Genomic DNA, 20,401 nt, shown 5'->3' on the forward strand with positions numbered 1-20,401 from the left:
AGTGAAGGGAAGTGCCACCTCGAGGCTGGGTGCTGGGCTGGCCCTCTGCCAAGCAAAATTAGGTTAATTGAGTTGCTGGTGTGCAGTGAGTGTGTGTGGAGGGGTGGTTGCAAGGACCTGAAGCCCTGTTTCCAGCCCCTGGAAGGGGAGGCATGGGGGTACCTTAGCATCCTGACATGTGATGAGGGACAGACACACAGCCATCAGTCAAGAGGCACTCTGGGCAAGCACCATTGTGAGGACAACTGGAGAGGGAGTCCAGCCTCATCTAAGGGGGTGCTCCATGTTTTTTTGCAGGCTACAAAGGGCACAGGCACTCTGTAACTGTTCTTCAGAATGAAAAGCAACCTCAGAAGCAGGGCAGGGCAGAATGGTAAAGAGAGAGAGAGAGCACCAGGTCCCACTCCCAGCACAACAGAGGGCTGGAAGGAGAAGGCTGCTGGGACCCTGGAGCAGGCACAGGAGCAAACCTCTCCCCTCCCACAGCTGTGTGCAGGGAGAACCCTTTTATTTCCACAGAGATGAATCCATTAGTTGTACAATTAAAGCCAGCCCCAAGCTGCAAGTTCAGGTCAGGATATGACCTGGCCACCAGCTGCAGGCACTCGGGGAGAGGGTTCAGCACCGAGCTGGGGACACATCGAATCCCCTGAAGAGAGAGAGAGAGAGAGACAGAGAGAAGCAGCCCTGCCCTCTGCCTAAGGCTGCAGTTCTGAAAGGTTTAGGTTTTCATTTGGAAAACGAGAGATTTCATGGGAAATTTTGCACTTCCTTCAGAACTGAGGTCACTTCTTGAAGTCGAAAGGAAAGAAAAAACTAAAATTACAGCGTTTTATGTTTCCAAGTGTGCAAATGAACCAAGTCATTCCTCCCTGGGGAGATTTTCCTGCCAGCTGCACCACTGAGAGCACCAAGCCATACCAAACATACCTCCCCCTGGTACTTTTTTTTTCCCTTGGGGAAAGAACCAAACCAAACCACCCAAATCCCAGCTGGTTCTTACCGGCTCGATAATGGCAGGCTCCCCCTTCTGCCCCTTCTCACCCCGTGGGCCACCAATCTGCAGCACACAAGGGAAAGACAAAGTCATACAAAGAGGACATCACCTGCATCAGCATCACCACTCCAAGCAGGAATCACAGAATCATTCCAGTTGGAAAAGTCCTTTAAGATCATTGAGTCCAACCATTCTCTAACTCTACCAAGGCTGGGGCTAAACCATGGCCCTCAGCACCACAGCTCTGTGCCTTTGAAACAGCTCCAGGGATGGGGATTCAACCACCTCCCTGGGCAGCCTGTTGCAGGGTTTGAGAACCCTTTCAGTGAAGAAGTTTCTTCTAATATTCAGTCTAAGGAACTGGAGATCCTGCACAACCTCTGCAGCCAAAGGGCTGCTGATGTTCACAGACAGAACCATAGAACCATTCAGGTTGGAAAAGACCTTCAAGATCATCCAGTCCAACACAACCTCTGCAGCCAAAGGACTGCAGAGGTTCCCAGACAGAATCATAGAACCATTCATGTTGGAAAAGACTTTCAAGATCATCCAGTCCAACCATTCTCTAACTCCACCAAGGTTGGTGCCAAGCCATGGCCCTCAGCACCATATCCCTGCCTCCTTGAAACACTTCCAGGGACAGGGCAATAAAGTAAATGAGGCATCCTGTGATCTCCTCCTCACCTTGTGCAAGGCACAAGGTTTGCAGGTGGATGAATCCAAGGGAGGTGCCTGGCCTGGGGTTTCCATTGCTCATCTGCAAGCTCTAAAGCATGGGATGACAAACATGGATTCCTAGATGGAAAATCAACTCTCTTACCCCTTCATAGACAGTGTCCTGGTTAGCAGGCATGCCAGGGCCAATATCAGGAGAGACTGTTCTGTCATAATAGCTGTCATAATAATTCCCATCATATTCTTTTATTGTTTCCTCAGTGAAATCTTTATCCAGATCCTCTCCTCCTTGAGTATCCTGAAAGGCAAAGAGCAGCAACGTGTCAGGATGCAAACCCCTTGAGGATGCAAGCACTGCAAAAGGAAAGGGAAACTTTGTGGGCTCTGCAAGTCAGGAGGATTTATGATAACAGTCGCAAAGGAAGAGCACAAGAAAAGTTAATTTCTGGAGTTTTAAGGTCTCCAGTGACCTCCAAGAGCAAGCAGGGAGGATGGGAGGATCTTTCTGTCAAAGCACACACCCTGGCCTTCCCCAGGAGTTCTCTGCTGAACTCTTGAAATATCACTGAGTGTAAAACTCTGAGTGAGGAAAGCAAAGCACAGCACAAAGCAACAGCTCACGGCAGGAGGACCCCTCAAAGGCTGAAAGTCTGAAGAACCAAGGGATGGAAGGCTCAAACTCCAAGCCCCACTCATCACTGACTGCCTCAGTATTTGAGAGACTGGATTCTGAAGCATAAAAGAAAGTCACACATCCAGCTGTACATTTGAAATGCACATCAAAACCACATCAAAATCTCCTGAGCAACCAATGAAGGGAGAAAATGTGGAAAAATTTGAGTTTGCTTCTAGAAAAACCTTCTGTTTGTTTAGTCTGGGATCCAAACTGGGATTGTCCAAAGAGCAGAAGCAGAAATTCTTCACAGAACTGATGCATTAATCCCTGAACCCTCTCTGAATTCTTACAGCAACAGATGTTACAGACCACAGGCAAAGGCTTCTAGACAAGTATCAGAATTTCCTTGCTTCTCTCACACCCCTGGGCTTTCTGCAGCAGCCTGGCAGGCAACCAGCTCTTGACATCCTTCAGTCTGCACAGCACAGTGAAGAAGAACATGTGCTGATAATATTTTTTTTTTTTTTTGCTTCTTTCCCATCCAGGTAATGACTAAAATACTCCATAAATTGATTTTTTCCTTCCTTTTTTTTTTTTTTTTGTTCTTTTTTCAGTGCTTCCCAGAGAATTATTTCCTAACTACTAGAAATTCAAAATCACTTCAATGCCATTACTACTCCTGGACCTTACTGCTGTGCCAGCACTGCTCAGAAGCAAAGGACAGCTCAGTTAACTGTTTTAAAGGAAGGATGAGCCTAGTGCTAAGGCCATCATCATAAAACCACAGAAATGAGTTAGAAGAGACCTCCAGGATCATCAACCTAAGACCACCATGGCCATTAAACCACATCCCCAAGTGCCATGGCCACACACTTCTTGAACACCTTCTGGGATGAGGACTCCACCACCTTCCTGGGCAGCCTGTTCCAATCCCTGACCAATCTTGCAGCAAAGAAATTTCTCCTAATCTCCAATCTAAAGCTCCCCTGGCACAATTCCAGGTAATTTCTTCTCATTCTGTCACCTGATACTCAGGAGAAGAGACCAAGCTCCACCTCATTGCAGCCTCCTCTCAGGGAGTTGTAGACAGCACTGAGGTCCCCCCTCAGCCTCCTCTTCTCCAGACTAAACAGTCTCATTTCCTTCCACACTAGGCCTGTTCTCCAGACCTTTCACAAACTTCATTGACATCCTCTGGACTGGCTCCAGCTCCTCAATGTCCTCCTTGGAGTGAGGGCCCCCAAACTGAACCCAGTATTGTGCTGAGCACAGGGGGACAATCAGTTCCCTACTACTGGCCACACTATTCCCAATCCAGGCCAGGATGCTGTTGGCCTTCTTGGCCACCTGAGCACACTGCTGGCTCATGTTCAGATGGCCACTCCTCCATCCTCTTCTACCTCTGCAAATGCCAACTGGTCTGGTTGGAGATGACTCAATTAGAACACTTGGAGAAGTTCACATTGTTTTTCCTTTCAAGTGGACCTAAAGCAACCGCAGACATCATTTATCCTCAGAATCTTTTAGCTTGGTTTGTGCTCTGAAACCTTAAAAATCTCTTTCTCTTGCTCTAAAGTTTTCTTTGGGGGAGGCTAACAGAAGAAGGTTTGTTCCAACTGCATCTCTTGAAATGAACCTCCCAAATGTCTGCTTTGATATGGGGATGGAGAAGGAAAAGTTCTCCACACCGACATTTGCAGGTGCTTTGGAGCCAAACCAAACCAAAAGCCTAAAAATAATCTCCTGAACAATTGCTGTTAGATAACCTGAAGCAGAAAACAGTCCACAAAGAAAAGAGGAGGTGCAAAAAGCAGTGTGCAAAAGCACTGTGGCTCTCCTTTGCTGCTAACAGCTTCATTTCCATCACCTTTCAGTCCTCCCTCTGGAGAAAGCGATGCAGGTCTGAAGCCCTTCTAGATGCACCTGGACAAGCAAAGCAAACTGCCTGATGGATGGCAGGCAATGAACAGAATCTATCTGTCCCCAGCTCCTCCTCTTCACATTTAGCATTGCTGTCTCCTAAACCTTGGACTTGCTTCACTGGCATCCATCACAGAGTTATTAACCAGAGCGAGACCCAAGCCCAGGAGAGCTCTGTGCCTGCAACTGCATCCCAAAACCTCTCCCTCTAGCCCCAAGAGGTTTCACTTGTGTAAAAACTAAACTCTTTGAAAGGCCCCCTGTAGGGATTGCTGAAAGCAGACAGAGGAACTTCAGCAGGGATGGTCACCTCCTGCTCTTACAAGGAATCTGTGAAGGGATACTAAAAATTACCCTCCTGCACCAGGCTGACATTATCCTGCTTGATCCCATGACCTACACTGGGCAGTGCCAGGGCTGGCACCTCTGGCAGCCCAGGAGATGCCTGTCCCAGCTCACTTCTGTCCCACCACATGCCTGCATCCAGGCTCTGGCTGCAGACAGAAGCCTGGGACTACTGGAAATGATGTCATGCTTACTCATGACCACAAGCACTATTATGTTTCCTAAACTAGCCCCAAAAATCTGAGGAGAATTGTTAGATCTGTTTTCCTAAGAGCAAATGGACCTCCCCAACCACTTTAGCAGGCTGTGTCTCCTGCTCAAGCCCTGTTTCTCAGGCCAGGTCTGAGCCAGGCACTTACAGCAGGAGATCCTGATGCTCACTGCCATGTCACTCAGAGAGCAGCCTGCTCTGCTGCTGGCTTAAAGGATTCAGTTTCCCCAGGAGTTCACAGCTGCAGGCAGGGCCCTCAGCTTCCTCTCCAAGGTGCTAATTTGAAATCCATACCCTCTTGGGCATCTATCCCTTGGGCTGGCACTGCCGGGGAGTCTTCCTCACGTCAGTGCTGCGTTGGCCTTCACCTCAGTGCACAGGAACCTCCTCCAGCCATTCAAAATTGTGTCCTTTACTCTGCTCATCAGCTACAAGATTCAACCTCCCACTCCAGGAGCAGTCCTGCAGCTCTGCCCAGCCCCATGCTGTCTCCTCTGGAGCTGCTGGAGGTGGACAGTTTGCACTCTCTCCCCGGGAGATGCTCTGCTGAGAGCAGGCAGAGCTTTCACAGAGGAAAGTGTTTCCTTGCCTGATCTTTCCTCCTCTTGTAGTTCCTTTCCCTAACAACTAAAGTAGCCTTGAGCCTCTTGTTTCCTCTTCCAGCTTTTTTAAGGTCATGCTCTCCAATCTCTAATTCCTCTCTATTAGAAAGTTCAAGCTTGGCCAAAGATTTCTGGCTTTTTGTCAGGAAGCAGGAAAATTTCCCACCCATGGGCTCCCTCAGGTTGGCACTGGCTTCATGGAGCCTTTCCTGTTTCTCTCTGTGTATCACTTTGGGCTGTTGACCCTCCTCCTCCTTCTCCTTCCCATTTTTGATGCCCAGTTGGCTGAACTCAATCCCTGCTGTGCCACCAGCCCTCAGGGCAGCTGGCTCCCTCCTGCCTTGCTCCAGCTCCTCAGCTCTTTGCTTGGACACTTTCCCTGACACCTTTCCATTCAAGCTTCCAACTCCAACACCAGAGAGGTTGGCCAACTTCTGCTGTCTCTTGTGCCACCCTCCAACACCTCCCTGAAAGCCTTGAGCTTTAACAGTCCCATAGCAGAGTAGTTCTGCTCCATTTGAGGAGGAACCACAAAACTCTGCCAAGTCCCATTCTAGGAAACATGATCCCACTATCAACCCCCCTTGCTGATGCTCCTGGATAACAAAGGATTTGGCTCTTTTGGTGCAGTTATTGCCTTGCACAGAGCTCTGCACCACACAGCTGCACCACAGCTTAGCTCGATCTCACCTGAGAGTCAGAGCAACATTCATCTCTTTGAGCATCAATTAAAAAAGGCAAAGAACTTGGCAAAGAAGGTTAGAGGAGTATTTAAACATATTTAAAGCGTGGGTAACTCCACCAGAATCCTTGGCTGGGGGCTGTGGACTGATCTCATCTTTGAGCATGGGGACAACCACCTCTCCTCTGCTCTCAGTGCTATGAAATAGCAGAATTAGCAAAAAAAAAAAAAGCACCCAAAGAGAAAGGGGGGGGGGGAAAATGAATGAAAATTACATCAGTCTCATTGTAGGTGATGACAGCACTTGTGGGGAGCTCAGCTTCCACTGTGTTCTCAGTCAGTCCTCCCTGAGGGTCTACCCCTTCGTTGTAGTTGACATCTTCATAGGGGAGAGGGGTGAAGTACTCTTCATTGATGGTCTCATAGTTGTACTCATCTACAAGGGGATCATCTATCGTTGTATCTTCTTTTGTTGGCTTGCTAGGGTTCCCTCTGTCAGGTGCTGGGGTAGGGGCAGTGTAGTCCTATTGCAGAGAGAGGAAAAAAAAAAAAAAGAAAAAGAAGCCAGAATTAGAGAAATAGAAAGAAAATTGTGCATCCTCCTCCTTCTCCTCCCCCTCTGTCCCGGTGCTGTTTAGCAACCACATCACTGCCAGGCCCCCTCCTCGGTACCAGCTTGGTTTCAGGTCTTGCTCCAGCAGGCACTTCAGGAGTGATGGGTTTGGTGGTTGGTGCTTCTGGTTTTACTGCCTCCTCCACATCTTCATAGTAGGGGTACTCGTAGTAGTAGGTGTCACCTTCCCCCTCCCCATCGGTGTACTGCAAAGAGAAGGGGAGAAGCAGAAAATCAGCTGGCAGCACCTGAGGGTGTTGCTACCAGCTCTTGTAGACAACATTTCATGTCAGTGGAGCCATGCCATGCCATGCCACAAACAGGCAGTGAGGAGGTCTTTGCCTTCCTCTTGCTCATCAGCTTCTGTGGAACCTTCAGCAGGAGCCTGCCTTTGGGCTGGTTTGGCAGGGAGTGTGATTTGAGAAGGCTCCTGATCATCTCGGTCCTGGGGCAGGTTCTCTCTGATCATAGACTCATAGAACTGTTTCAGCTGGAAAAGATCCCTAAGATCATCCAGTCCAACTGCCAGCTTAGACCACCATAGCTGTTAAACCTGAACTGCCATGGCCACAGGTTTCTTGAACACCTTCAGGGATGGTGACTCCACCACCCTCCTTGGCAGCCTGTTCCAATGCCTGACCAGCAAAGAAATTTTTCCTCATGTCCAACCTAAACCTCCCCTGGCACAATTCCAGGCAATTTCCTCTCATTCTATCACTTGATACTAGGGAGAAGAGACCAACTCCCACCTCATTCCAACCTCCTTTAGGGATCTGTAGGGAGCCAGAAGGTCTCCCCTCAGCCTCTTCTTCTCCAGGCTGAACAACCCCAGCTGCTCCTCACCAGCCCTGTTCCCCACACCCTTCACCAGCTTTGTTGCCCTTCTCTGGACCCACTCCAGCCCTTCAATGTCCTCCTTGGAGTGAGGGGCCCCAAAACTGAACCCAGTATTCGAGGTGCAGCCTCCCCAGTGCTGAGCACATGGGCACAATCAGTTTCCCACTCCTGCTGGCCACAGGAGGCCATTCCCAATCCAGGCCAGGATGCTGTTGACCCAGTCAGAGAGGGGAAGCAAACCCTTGAGGCACTCAGCTGCTGTGAGAGCCCAGGATGCTTTGACATCCATCTGCCTGCACCAACAGCATCCCTGTGACTCCCCAGCCACCCGCAGCCCACAGGGCATTCCAGATGAGATCTTTCCAGCTGTTTGCACAGGGCATCAGTCACTCTGCAATCCCAAATGCAAATTCCAGCTGTTTGCACAGGGCATCAGTCACTCTGCAACCCCAACTGCAAACCAAACCCTTTGGTGACAGCAGGGCATGGCCAAGCTCTTCACCAGTCCCTCGCTCTCTCCCTGGCAGCAGACGTGGCTGAGTTGTTCCTACATGCAGCAGCACAGCCCCAAGACAAGCCAGCCCTTGTTGAACTCCTGGCTCCAAAAGAGGAGCTTTATTTTCCTCCTACCACCTATTTTGATCACACCAAAGTTTATTTTGCATTGATTGTTTCTCCAGAAGTGCTGGCAAGGCTGGGTGGCTGTGCCTTGCCTGCCAGCATCGCTCTGTGCCCCGCAGTGCTGCCAGGCACAGGTTTTAATTCAGTCCTAAAGCTAAGTCTGAGTGGGCTGAGGATTCATAGAATGGGTTGGGTGGGAAGGGACCTTAAAGATCATCTAGTTCCAACCCCCTGCCATGGGCAGAGACACCTCCTGCTAGACCAGGTTGCTCCACAACTCATCCAGCCTGGCTGTGAAGACATCCAGGCATCCATGACCTCCTCAGGCAACCTGCTCCTGTGGCTCCCCACTCTCACTGTAAAGAATTTCTTTCTAATCACCAGTCTAAACCTACCCTCCTCAAGCTTCAATTTGGCAGGATTCAGCAGGAGCCTGCAGATCTCAGACCAGCTGAAAGCAACAGAGTGCGTGGACCAGGAAAACAGACCAAGAGAGCAGCCAAGATGCTGGGAAGGAACTGAGGACTCCAGGCATGCTAATTGCTATGAGCTGAGCTAAGACCTCTTAAAAATGTGTAAAAATCAGGTGATGCTCTCCTGGACATCATCCACATATTTCTAATGGAGCAGTAGAAATGAAAAGGTATTTTGTATCAGCATTCTTTTAAAAAAACATCAAAGAAAGGGAAAAAAAAATCTGAGACTAACTCTTAGTAGGAAAAAAAAAAAACCAAAACACTGAGGATAGCAGCTGAGACAGATTTCTGCCAAAATGAAATTCAAATGTCAAATACATGGGCAAAAAAAAATTGCTTCCCTGCTCCTCCAGCACCTGTTGATTCAAAGAATACTGAAAGGACTGCTTCAGCTTTTGACAAGTTCCACAGTAAAATCTGAAGTGTGGAAAGCAGGTGCCTGCTTTGGACAGAATTGGACCCATCAGGGAAGGTCAGGATTTCACACTCAGCTCAAGTTGTCCCTCCTGCATGCAAGTTTTGGAACTCTAAGCAAATATTCATTTCAGTCTCTGGAAATGGGAGGAGTACAGGGGGGAAAAAAAGGGCAACTCCCGGGGGCAAGAACCAAGCCCAGAACCTGCAAATCCTACAAACAGCCTCTCTTGGCCATTACAGATGAGTCATGAGGAAGCTGAACGAGAGGAAGAAGCCAAGTGTGCTTGCAACTGCAACGTGGAGCTCCCCAAAGCATCCCCAAACCCTTGCCAAGAGACTTACATATTCATCCTGGTTGGGGTCCTGGGACTGGGGGGAGTCGGGGACGGCGGTGTCACAGTCGGGGCTGTAGTGTTCACAGTAGTCGTGGGCTGCTCGGGGGTCTGCCACGATCAGGAGCTGCTGGATGTCACCCTGGGAGGAAGGAAAGACAAGAGGGGTCAGGAGGACAGATAGTGCACATGGAGCCACCAGCCCAAGCCTTCAGTCAGACGGATAAACACCACCAAGAAAAGCAAAGCAAAAACCCTTGGCAGGCTGCCTCGCTGTCATGGGGATGCTGCCCGAGAGGAGCCAGGTCAGACAGCCTCTTGTCTCTGGCTGCTCTGAGAGCTGTGAAGCCACAGTGCTTCACACCTGGTTCCAAATGCACCTTCCCACAAGATAAGCAGAGAGGTCACCCCCACACCTATTGTACAACAGCACTCACAGCCCCGAGCGAGGCAGGTGCAGTAAAAAGAAGAGGAAAGGGCACTTTGCACCTCAAATCAGCAGTGGCCTGGGGAATCACAGAATCACAGGTTGGAAAAGACCTTTAAGATTGAGTCCAACCATCAGCCTAAGACCACCACAGCCATTAAACCAAGTCCCAAAGTGCCATGGCCACAGGTTTCTTGAACACCTCCAGGGATGTGACTCCACCACCACCCCCAGGCAGCCTATTCTAATCCCTGACCACTCCTTCTGTAAAGAAACTTCTCCTAATATCCAATCTAATAAAAGCCTCCATTCCTACTCTGTCCCATGCAGCTCTGCAACTGTCCTGCACAGCCCAGAAAGCTGTTTATTGGCCTCAAAAACTTCTCTGCTTCTTCCACATCACCATTTGGTATCATGAAAAGGCATCACCCTCCTCTTTGAACAACTTGCCTCACCTCTATTTCCCACCCACAGCTGTGCAGACATGGAAAGAGATTAGAAATGCATCTGATCATCAGAAAAGGAGAAAAGAGAAGGGGAGGTTTGTGGTGGATTATTGAATTCCAAGTGCAGAATGAGCTCAGCAGGCACCAAGGGTGTTTAATGGACCATAGATAGGGATACATAGGGAAGAAAGCATGGCACAATCCAAAGGTCAGAGCAGGAATTCCTCTTTAGTTTCCTAAAGCACCACCACACTGCTTAACCACAATGCCAAAACCCCAGCTTGTTCAGTAGACAGTTACATAAGAGAAGCCTTCACTACTTGGATTATTGGAGCTGATACTTTAATTAGGGAGGGAAAAAAAAGAGTCTTATTTAATAATAGAAAAACATATCTAAGGCACGAGGGAAGTCAAAAAAAAAAAAAACAGCATTGCAGCTAAACTGGGAGGATGACTTGGGTACATAATAGGAACCAGAAGCTCTGATCAGTGTCTGGCCAGATGGGCAAGCAGCCCCATGGAAAACCAAAGGATATTTATGGAATGATGGGCCAAGTGCTTGTGCATGCAAGCTGCTCATGGTCCAGCCACGGGTGCTGCTGGATCCATGTGGAGCTGAGCCCCATGGAAAACCAAAGGATATTTATGGAATGATGGGCCAAGTGCTTGTGCATGCAAGCTGCTCATGGTCCAGCCATGGGTGCTGCTGGATCCATGTGGAGCCGAGCCTCCCACAAACACACACCATGGCCTCACTCAAAATAAGGGCAGAGATCCACCAGGAAAGAAGGTTGCAAGGGCCAGGAGATGGGACAAAAGGAAACAGCCTCAAGTTGCACCAGGGGAGGGTCAGGTTGGACATGAGCAACAATTTCTCCTCCAGAAGGGTTGTCAAGCCCTGGAAGAGGTTGCCCAGAGCAGTGGTGGGATCCCCATCCCTGCAGGGGCTTCAAAGCTGTGGAGGTGTGGTGCTGAGGGCCATGGTTTAGTGGTGACCTGGCTGTGCCAGATCAATGGTTGGACTTGATGATCTGAAAGGTTTCTTCCAACTAAAATGATTCTGTGATGCTATTCCACGATTCTGTGCAGAAATGGCCACATCCTGCCCAGCTCTGAGGGGCAGGGGCACCTTAGGACTGCCTGAGGTTTCCCTCCTCGATTTTCAGGTGATCACATCCATCCCTGCTGCAGCTCCCCATGACCCCTGGGCACCTCTCAGATGCTCCACAGCTTAGCCTCAAGCTGAGCATTGATCTAAGCTTATTAGCCTCTGTTTCCTGCGAATAACCTTTACAAAACTAAGAGAGATGTCTGCAAATTTGGTTTCAGTTTTCTGTTTTTAATAAAGAGCAAAAGTCTTTCCTTCCCTTTCTTCCACAGAACAGCTCTGTCAGTACCCTTCCAGCTTTTTGGTTTTCAATGTAACCACCAAAAATATAGCTACAGTCCTGGGAAGCCAGGAAATGTGAAGTTTTTGTCTCATAGAACATTTCCCATTTCCAGCCAGCTCTGACAACGTGACCTGCACTGAGTAACTCAGTTGTGGTGTGAGCTAGAGGACATTGCCCAGCCCTGAGCAGAGCCTTGAAGGAGCTGGGAGGTGTTATGGAGTTGTTCACACCACATATTTTATCAGCCCTATCTTCAAAGGCAAACCAAGCTGCTCCTTCAGACCTTCTTCCAGTGGAGGATTTCCAACCTGGCCAAGGAAATGTGCTTAAAGTAGATGATGTGAAGATCCTTCCAGCTGCTATTTCTGCACACAGCCCCTCAGCCACTCCTGCCCCTCACTGACACCTGAGTTAAGCCATTTATGCCCTTCCCTCACTTCTGTGGTCAAAGCTTCCCAGTTTCCACAGGGTTACAGGAGTGTCCAGCACTGTTGGGATAAGCTGAAATAAACCAGCCCCAAACAGACTTGGTATTTGTCTCTGAGAGGCAAGGAAGGAAGGCTGAAAGCTTTTTCTTCCTGATAAGGTTGGATTTACACCTCAAGGAGAGCTGATAGCCTGCATCCTTTAAGTGAGCAGGACTCTAACTGTGTTTCCTCCAGGAACAGATAAAGCAAGGAAAGGCATCTTGGCTGAAAAGGTTAAGGGGGAGAGAATTTGCTAAAGCTGGGCTTGCTTTTAGTCTCAGCTGATGGCAGCTGGGGAGAAATCCTGGCTTGAGCCCACTCTGCCTCCCTGCAGCACAACAGGAGCTGAGCATCCTCTGGGGCTGATGGCTCAAGGCACTGGCAGCATCTTTGAGTACAGGAAAAGGCATCACCTGCAAGTCCCAGGAGCCACAGATTCAAGCCTTGAGGCCATGGCAGACACCTCAACCTCACTCAGCACACCAAAGGGCAGTGGTGGTGTGCCTGCTGCTGCTGCTGGATGAGTGGAGGAGGATATAAATACTTCAAGGGTGGATGTCAGGAGAATGAGACCAGTCTTTGTTTCAGTAATGCCCAGTGGCAGGACAAGGGGTAATGGGCACAAACTTGGACAGAAGAATTTCCATCTAAACATGAGGAGAAACCTCTTTAAGGGTGATGGAGTACTGGAACAGGCTGCCCAGAGAGGTGGTGGAGTCTCCATGTCTGGACACACTCCAACCCCACCTGGACATGTTCCTGTGTGACCTTCTCTGAGTGACCCTGCCTCTGCAGGGGGGTTGGAATTGATGTTCTCCCCAGGTCCTTTCCACCCCCTGCAATTCTAGGAACAAGGAGAAGCTTTCTGCTAGTTGTAGGTTGAGAACCTGGGAGAACCAGTGCGGAACTGAAGGCATTTGGTACGTGAAGGGTGCTGGGGAAAAGCAGGAGCCGCAGCAGACAGCTCCTTCAGAGCTCACCACGCTTCAGGAGCACCATTCAACGTGCCTATTTCCCCACTTCCTTTCCAAACCCAATCAATCACCCTGCCCGACAAAGTTCATCCTTTTTCTCCCTGTTCCAGCAGCAGCAGCAGCAGCAGGCAAGCAAGCAAGCATGCAAAATCAGAAGGGAAACCAACTCAGCTCCTCTGATTTTGGAGGCATGAAAACCCCGGGGAGCATCTGAGCTCAAGAACACCGACGTGGGCTGAGCAGCTCCGTGGTGGGGAGGGGGGGAAGGAGAAGGTTGCTCCAGACCATTCATCTTTGTTTCATTAGCAGCAAGTGCAGGGCGCTGGTGGATACTCCACGTTAACACTTGCGGGAAGCAGACAGGAGTAAAAACCTTGTTAGCAAGATTCTCAGTCAACTGACCTCATCCCTCAGCACAAAACAATCAACTGGGCTAATTTGGGCTGTAATAAAGAACCTCCCTCCCCGGCTCCCAAGCTCCACAAAAGCCGCACAAAGCTCTGCTGTCAAGAGCCCCATTTCTTTGATTTAAAAAGCCGACTCTAAATAGAGCGAACCAGGCTGGGAGGTTCCTGAACCTTTTGTGTCCTCTCAAGTGTGTTGCTGTTAATAAATGTCACCAGGAGATCGCTGCCCCCCAGCCCCGGCGGGGGCTGACAAAGGCGGCAGCCAGCCCCGCTCCGCTCCGCTCCCTTTCCTCGCTCAAGTGTCTCATTTGTTTCACTCTTACGGTTACACAAAACACCCAAAGCCTTCCCTCCTCCTCCTCCCCATGGCGGCCGTCTGCTGTTTGCAGCCAGAGCCCTGCTAATGAAGGTGCCGCTGATTTCCACACAGCTCCCTTCCGCGCACAGGCAGCAGCGATGGATTTTCCGGGAAGAGTTTGTAAGAGAGATCTCGCAAGGATGCTGAGAGATGGGTTAAAGACTTTCTACCCGAGGCGTTTTGGGGCTTTAAGACTTCGTTTCAAGTAAAGAAGTCCAGGAGTGAGTCAGTAACACCCTGATAGTGCTTTGGAGGAGAGGTCACCAGCAGGGTGTCCTCCAGCCACCCATGGAGATGCTGAGCAAAGTCCTCTTTCAGAGAGCCACAGAATTGCCTGGTTGGAAGATCATCAAGTCCAACCATAACCTAACACCTCCCTGCACACAGCTCTTAGAGCACATCCCTAAGCTCCTCATCCAGACTTCCTCTGAACGCCTGCAGGGATGCTGACTCCACCACTTTCCTGGGGCAGCCTGCTCCAGTGCCCGACCACCCTTTCAGTGAAGAAACTTCTCCTAATAACCAACCTAACCCTTCCCTGGGGTAAGCTAAGTCCATCTCCTCTCATCCTACTAACTGGAAGAAGCAGCTGGCCCCCACTTTGCCACACATCTGGGCATCCAGGACTGAAGAAAGCACCCCAGGAACCAAGGTAACTTCTTAAAATGCAGAGGCAAGGCACAGTTGTACTTTGCTGGTTTGACAAAAAAAAAAAAAAAAAAAGACAATTTTGAAGTAGAGGAGGAAAAAAAAAAAAAAGAGGAGGGCACCTTTTGCCTGCAAATAACCAATATTTCATCCATCAGAAGAAAGAGTTTAGGGGAAAAAAATGGAAAGAAGAATAAATCACATTTTGACCTTTATTCCTACAGCTTCCCATGGAGAAGAATGGGCAGGGCAGCACATTTCTGAAAATGATTGTGAATTGTGAGGCTTTTATTTGCTCCACCAGATGGAAGTGCTAAGTGTCAGGGACCAGTAAGAATCTCCCTGACATTTATGGTGAAGCCATTTCTGCCTGATGACTCACATTTTGCTTTATGGATTAAGTTCCATCAAGGCCAGTTTAATTCAACTCCCCAGGCAAGACTGGAAAAGGTCTTCAGGAGCTTTTTTTTTTTTTTTTTTTTTTAAAAAACACTTATTCTATATGTGTGCAAAAAAAAAACCCCAAAAACCCAAGGAAAAAAAAAAAGTCACATCACTTCCAATGACATCAACTTCAGTAACTTGGAGAGCTCACTGTGGTTCAACAAAACAAACAGCTGGGTGAGGAGGACTGGAGTGACTTCATCTGGCACATTGGCAGCAGCTCCAGGAGTCCTGGGATTCTTCAGGTCTCTCACTCCACTGCACCAGTAATTAACTGGACTTGTTCTAGTGCACTACCCCAGGAGCCTCAGAGACTCTAAACATCTTCAGGCCATGGTTTAATGGCCATGGTGGTGTCAGGCTGATGGTTGACTTGATCTTAAAAGTCTTTTCCAGCTGAACCAATTCTATCCATAGATGCTTGATGTGCAGCCTGAACATCCCCTAAGATGCTTGATGTGCTTTTTTTGAACTCCCACATTTAAACTGGATAACCACAGGCCCAGGATGGACAATTGTAACACACCACTCCCACCCCCCACCCCAAAAAAAAAAAAAAAAGTCACTAATTGGAAGCATTTAGGATGTTGTTGGAGTTTGACTACAACAAACTCACTCCATAAATGCAAACCCACTTGAGGGGCTTAAGTGTGGCAGAGGTTCAGTGCTGCTCTCTGATGAGGTGAAAGCTTTGGGATCCCAGCCACCAGTGAGCTTCCAAAAAAACCTAATCCCTGTCTTGGAGACAGTCTGCCAGCCTGCAGATGTTCCACTTGATAAAAGCTGTCATCAGCACTTGCCCATGGATGGAGGCTCTCTGCTAAGGACACAGTGGCTGCCCTGACCCAGCCTCTGAGCTGCTCCTTGTCTGCACAGTACTGGAGAAGTCATAGCACAGAATCATTCAGGTTGGAAAAGACCTTCAAGATCATCAAGTCTTCAACAATTGAAGAAGGGAAGCAAGGAATGATCAAGTTCTCACCATGCTGCCAGCATTGTGAAACCCCAAGTCAGGGGTAGAGAACCCCTCAGAGCATCAGTGTGTCCTTTGTTGTACTGGCATCATCCCAGCATCCCTCATTTAAAGACAGCTGCTCCAGGAAAGAAGCCAAACTGCAGGAATGGGGTCAGACAAAGTTTCATCACCCTGACCAGCCCCAGCACCCATGTCCTGAATCCCTCTTGCTGACCACAAACAGGAGCAAGCTCACCAGACAGAGCAACCTGTACCTAAAGGGCACCCTTTGGGCTCCCTCAAAAAATTTACACTACAAAAAGGGAAAGGAATTATTGGAAATATGGCTTTAAAAAAGCCAAAAATATGGCTTTAAAAAGCAGCAACAAAAGCCACAAAGAGCCTTGACTCACAGAGTCATGAGTCAGCTACAAATAGTTGGTGGTTTGGACAAATCCAACCCGGATGTTTCCTTCCCCATCCTGCACAGAGGGGCTGCAGGAATGGACAGGGCAGCTTTGCCTCAAGACCTCTGCTCCTTCCCCTTCTCAGGTTTCTGTTACCACAAGAAAGGCTCCCTCTGGCTTTTGGCACTCAGAGAAGAGCCTCTTCTGAGCCCTCTTTAGAAAAAAAAAATACAAAACAAAAAACAAAGCAACAAAACAACCCACCCAGGTTTAATTAAGCAGAAAAGGGACAGAAGTTTTGCTAAAAGCAAAAATGGCTTCAAGGAAAAAAAATCTCTCTCAGGGGCTAAGAGTTTCCCTTCCTCACTGCATCTCCACCTGGAAGAGGAGGTACCCTAAGGACCTCTCATGACACATCAGCCCAGTCTTGCATCCCCACCCCAAAGCTAAGCTTTTAACATTTCCAGTATTAAACTTACCCTAGTCTGTGTGCTGAAATTATTTGGCCAACCCACGTGCCTCTTTCCCTGACCACAGCAATGAGAGGAAAATAAGCCCTGGGGCTCAAAGGTAATCAACTTCCCCAGTAATTTTCAACCCTTGCATTTTAGAATTCCAGAGAGGAACCCAATTTCCTATCACAGGAGAATCCATTAACTCACTCTTAGCCCTGGCTGCTGCCTTTGAAGGAGCAGGGCAGGGAATTAGCGTGTCTGTGCCTCTTCCCTTTCCATGAATCCCACTTCCCCCAATTCTGAGCTGCCCTCACTCTGCTTTGATGGCTGGAAACACAGTCAGGCAATGCCACATCATACTTCACCCATCCATAACTTCCCCTTCCTGAAGCCAACTCTCCTGCTCCCTCATCACCTAAGCCCTGCTCTGATGGATAAGAAACGTGGCTGGGCAATGCCACATCCCTAGCCCTGCTCTGATGAGTGGAACCATGGTCAGGCAACACCACATCAACACAGCTTTGGGTTCCTCAGGTCAACTGCTCCATGGCTGCTGCTTCTTGGAGCAAGGGGCTGTGTTTTGGCTGGGCTTGCAGAGCCCACAGCAGGCTGTGGGGCTGCGGTTGTGATATCACAACACAAACTCCAAGTGTTTAGCAAAGGCTCCTTAACTGGAGGGGAAGGACAAGTGGCTGTCTAAGGGAAGAACAAAAGCCAGATGGCTTTGCTAATTCTGGAAGGCTCTCCTGAAGAAGCTGTCCCTCTGCCAATACCCAAACACCACTCAAGGACTCAAGTCATCAGCAGAGCAGGAGACACTAACACAAGGCTCATTGGCAGGCAGCTGCTTCCACCCCCATCTCTGATAACCATGCAAAGTTGATAACCCTCTATGCTAACACAAACACCCCTCCAGCAGCAGCCACCAACCCCACACCAAGCACCTTCTGAGCAACACTCAGCATGCCTTGTGCTCAGAGGAGCACTTGTGAAGCCAGAGTTCATGCCCAAGTCCTTTGCAAGTGACAACACAGAGCTGATCCCCAAGGGAAGCACTCAGGGTGTTTGTCAGCAGGATGGATTATTTCCCCAGGGGCTGGACAGACTCATCCTCCATGCCTGTTTCCCCAGCAGGTGAAGGATTTCCTTGCCTTTCCAACTGGCTGAGTTTGTCCAACCCATTAATCTTTGCTGACTTCTTCCTGCTGCTTTCCCTGGGGAATCCTCACCAAATCCTGAGCCCCTTTGCTCTCTCCAGTCTCAAGATGCAGAGATGTGCTGAGGGACATGGCTTAGCACCAAATTTGGGAGAGTTAGGATCATTAAATCACTTGATTGGAAAAGATCATTGAGTTCAACCATAACCTAGCAGCTCCCCACACACAACTGTTAGACCCCCGAGCACCTCACCCAAAGGCCTTTGAAACACCTCCAGGGATGGTGACTCTTCCCTGGGCAGCCTGTCCCAATGCCTGATGACCCTTTTGGTGCAGAAAATTTTCCTCATGTCCAACCTAAGCCTCTGCTGGTGCCACTTGAGGCCATTTCCTCTCATCCTGTCACCTATTACCTGGGAGAAGAGGCTGATTCCCACCTCCCTTCACATAGCTGGAGAGATCCTCCTCTTCTCCAGGCTGAACATCCCCAGCTCCCTCAGTTGCTCCTTACAGGGCTTGTGTTCAAAGCCCCTCACCATTCTTGCTGCCCTTCTCTGGACATGCTCCAGCACCTCAATGTCCTGGTTGGACTTCAGGTGCTGGGATTTCATCTTACAGGTATCTTTCAACCAAAACAATTCTATCGTCCTATGAAACATCTCCACAGCCACCCTTTCCTCAGCCCTCTGTCACCCCAGGCCACTTAACCATCCTGTCATAGAATCATTAAGGCTGGAAAAGACCTTTCAAATCATCAAATCTAACCACATGGCCTGCATTGAAAGCTTCTCATGTAGGGGCTGACAATGATGCCCTGGAGAGAACAGAAAAGGGACAAGATGAGGAAAAAAAAAAGAAAAAAAACAAACCTGACCAAGCTCAAATGGGACATTTAATGATGGGGCAAGAGCCCAAGCCAAGCTCCAGACAGACCACCCAGTCCCACCCTCCCTGCACCAGCTCCCCATCTGCCAGCACTGATTCATTCCCAGGCACTTTGCCTAATTGAAGCCTCCATCCTTTCACAAGAGACATCTAATCACCAGCTTAAAGATTCCCCCAGAAGCTCTGGGGCTGCTTTATGCTTTGAGACAATTGAACTTCCCCTCATTCAGCCCCTGACCCTGCCTGACTGATGGGGCCACAGCACTGGCATGGAGCTTGATGAACATGCTCATTGCACAGTTTGCCACCCTCTGCCTCCTGCCATCAGCCATAAGTGAGCATCACTTCCAGTGGGTGAAGTGTCTTTCCTAGCTCAAAGCTGATGCCCAGACCTTGGAGGACAGTCTTCTGTTCAAAAAAATTCACCAAACAGGTGGGAAAAAAACAAAACAAAACAAAAAAAAAAAAAACCAAACCAAAACATCACAGATAAGGCAAATTAGCAACCTGTCATTTAATTAAGATCCAAGAACTTAGGGGATGCAGGGCAGAGAGGAAAAAAAGAAAAACATCCTTAAGAAAGAGGCAGCTTGGAAAACAGGTGGTGTTGGCAAGAGCACAGAAAGCATCACATCCACAAGGGATTTACTGCAAGGCTAGATCACAGCAATGTGCTTCCTCAGGGGGGTTTCATCTGTTTCAGAGCTGGGAAAGTCACTGTGGGGACAGAGCAGAACAAACAAACGATAGAATGGTTTGGGTTGGAAGGGACCTTGAAGGTCATCTAGTTCCAAACCTCCTGCCATAGAGGCAGGGACACCTTCCACCAGCCCAGGTTGCTCAAGGCCTCATCAGAACTGCTTCAAGTTGGAAAAAATTTCTAAGATCAAGTCCAACTGCCAACCTAAGACCACCATGACCATTAAACTGTGTCCCCAGGTGCCAGGGCCACACATTTCTTGAACACCTCCAGGGAGGAGGCATCCACAGGCTCACAGGATGTGAAGTCTTGGAAGGGACCTCTGGAGATCATCAAATCCAACCCCCCTGCCAGAGCAGGACCACAGAATCATATAATGTAGTGCAGGTCACACAGGAATGCATCCAGACAGGTCTTGAAACTCTCCAGAGAAGGAGACTCCACAACTTCCCTGGGCAACGTGTTTCAGTGTCTCACCACCATGACTGGAAAGAATTTCTTCCTTATCTGCCCTCCTCAAGCTTCAATCCCTTCCCTCTCATCCTGTCACCCCCAGCCCTTGTCAAAAGTCCCTCCCCAGCTCTTCTGTAGCCCCCTTCAGGTACTGAGAGGCTCTGAAGGTCTCCCCAGAACCTTCTTGCCCTCAAGCTGAACAGCCTCAATTCTCTCAGCCTGTCCTCCTAGGGGAGTTGCTCCAGCTCACTGATCATCTTTCTGACCTCCTCTGGACCTGCTGCAACAGAGCTTCAATCCCTTCCCCCTCATCCTATCACTCCCAGCCCTTGTCCGAAGTCCCTCCCCAGCTCTCCTGTAGCCCCCTTCAGGTACTGAGAGGCTCTGAAGGTCTCCCCAGAACCTTCTTGTCCTTAAGCTGAGCAGACTCAATTCTCTCAGCCTGTCCTCCTAGGGGAGCTGCTCCAGCTCACTGATCATCTT

At 49.2% G+C, this 20,401-nt stretch overlaps 1 protein-coding gene across 2 annotated transcripts in view; it reads right to left on the minus strand.

Moving 5' to 3' along the window:
- Positions 1 to 20,401, minus strand: part of COL5A1 (collagen type V alpha 1 chain) — a 204,336-nt gene that overhangs the window by 100,810 nt on the left and 83,125 nt on the right. For both annotated transcript variants that reach the window (XM_054393640.1, XM_054393639.1), the window contains exons 5-9: positions 9,355 to 9,486; positions 6,721 to 6,867; positions 6,324 to 6,572; positions 1,818 to 1,970; positions 1,004 to 1,060 (exon numbers count right to left, since the gene is read on the minus strand). In XM_054393640.1, coding sequence (XP_054249615.1) covers positions 1,004 to 1,060; positions 1,818 to 1,970; positions 6,324 to 6,572; positions 6,721 to 6,867; positions 9,355 to 9,486 — 738 coding nt within the window. The remainder of the gene's footprint in view (positions 1 to 1,003; positions 1,061 to 1,817; positions 1,971 to 6,323; positions 6,573 to 6,720; positions 6,868 to 9,354; positions 9,487 to 20,401) is intronic.

This window comes from Indicator indicator, chromosome 28 (assembly GCF_027791375.1).
Source record: "Indicator indicator isolate 239-I01 chromosome 28, UM_Iind_1.1, whole genome shotgun sequence".
NCBI lineage: Eukaryota > Metazoa > Chordata > Aves > Piciformes > Indicatoridae > Indicator > Indicator indicator.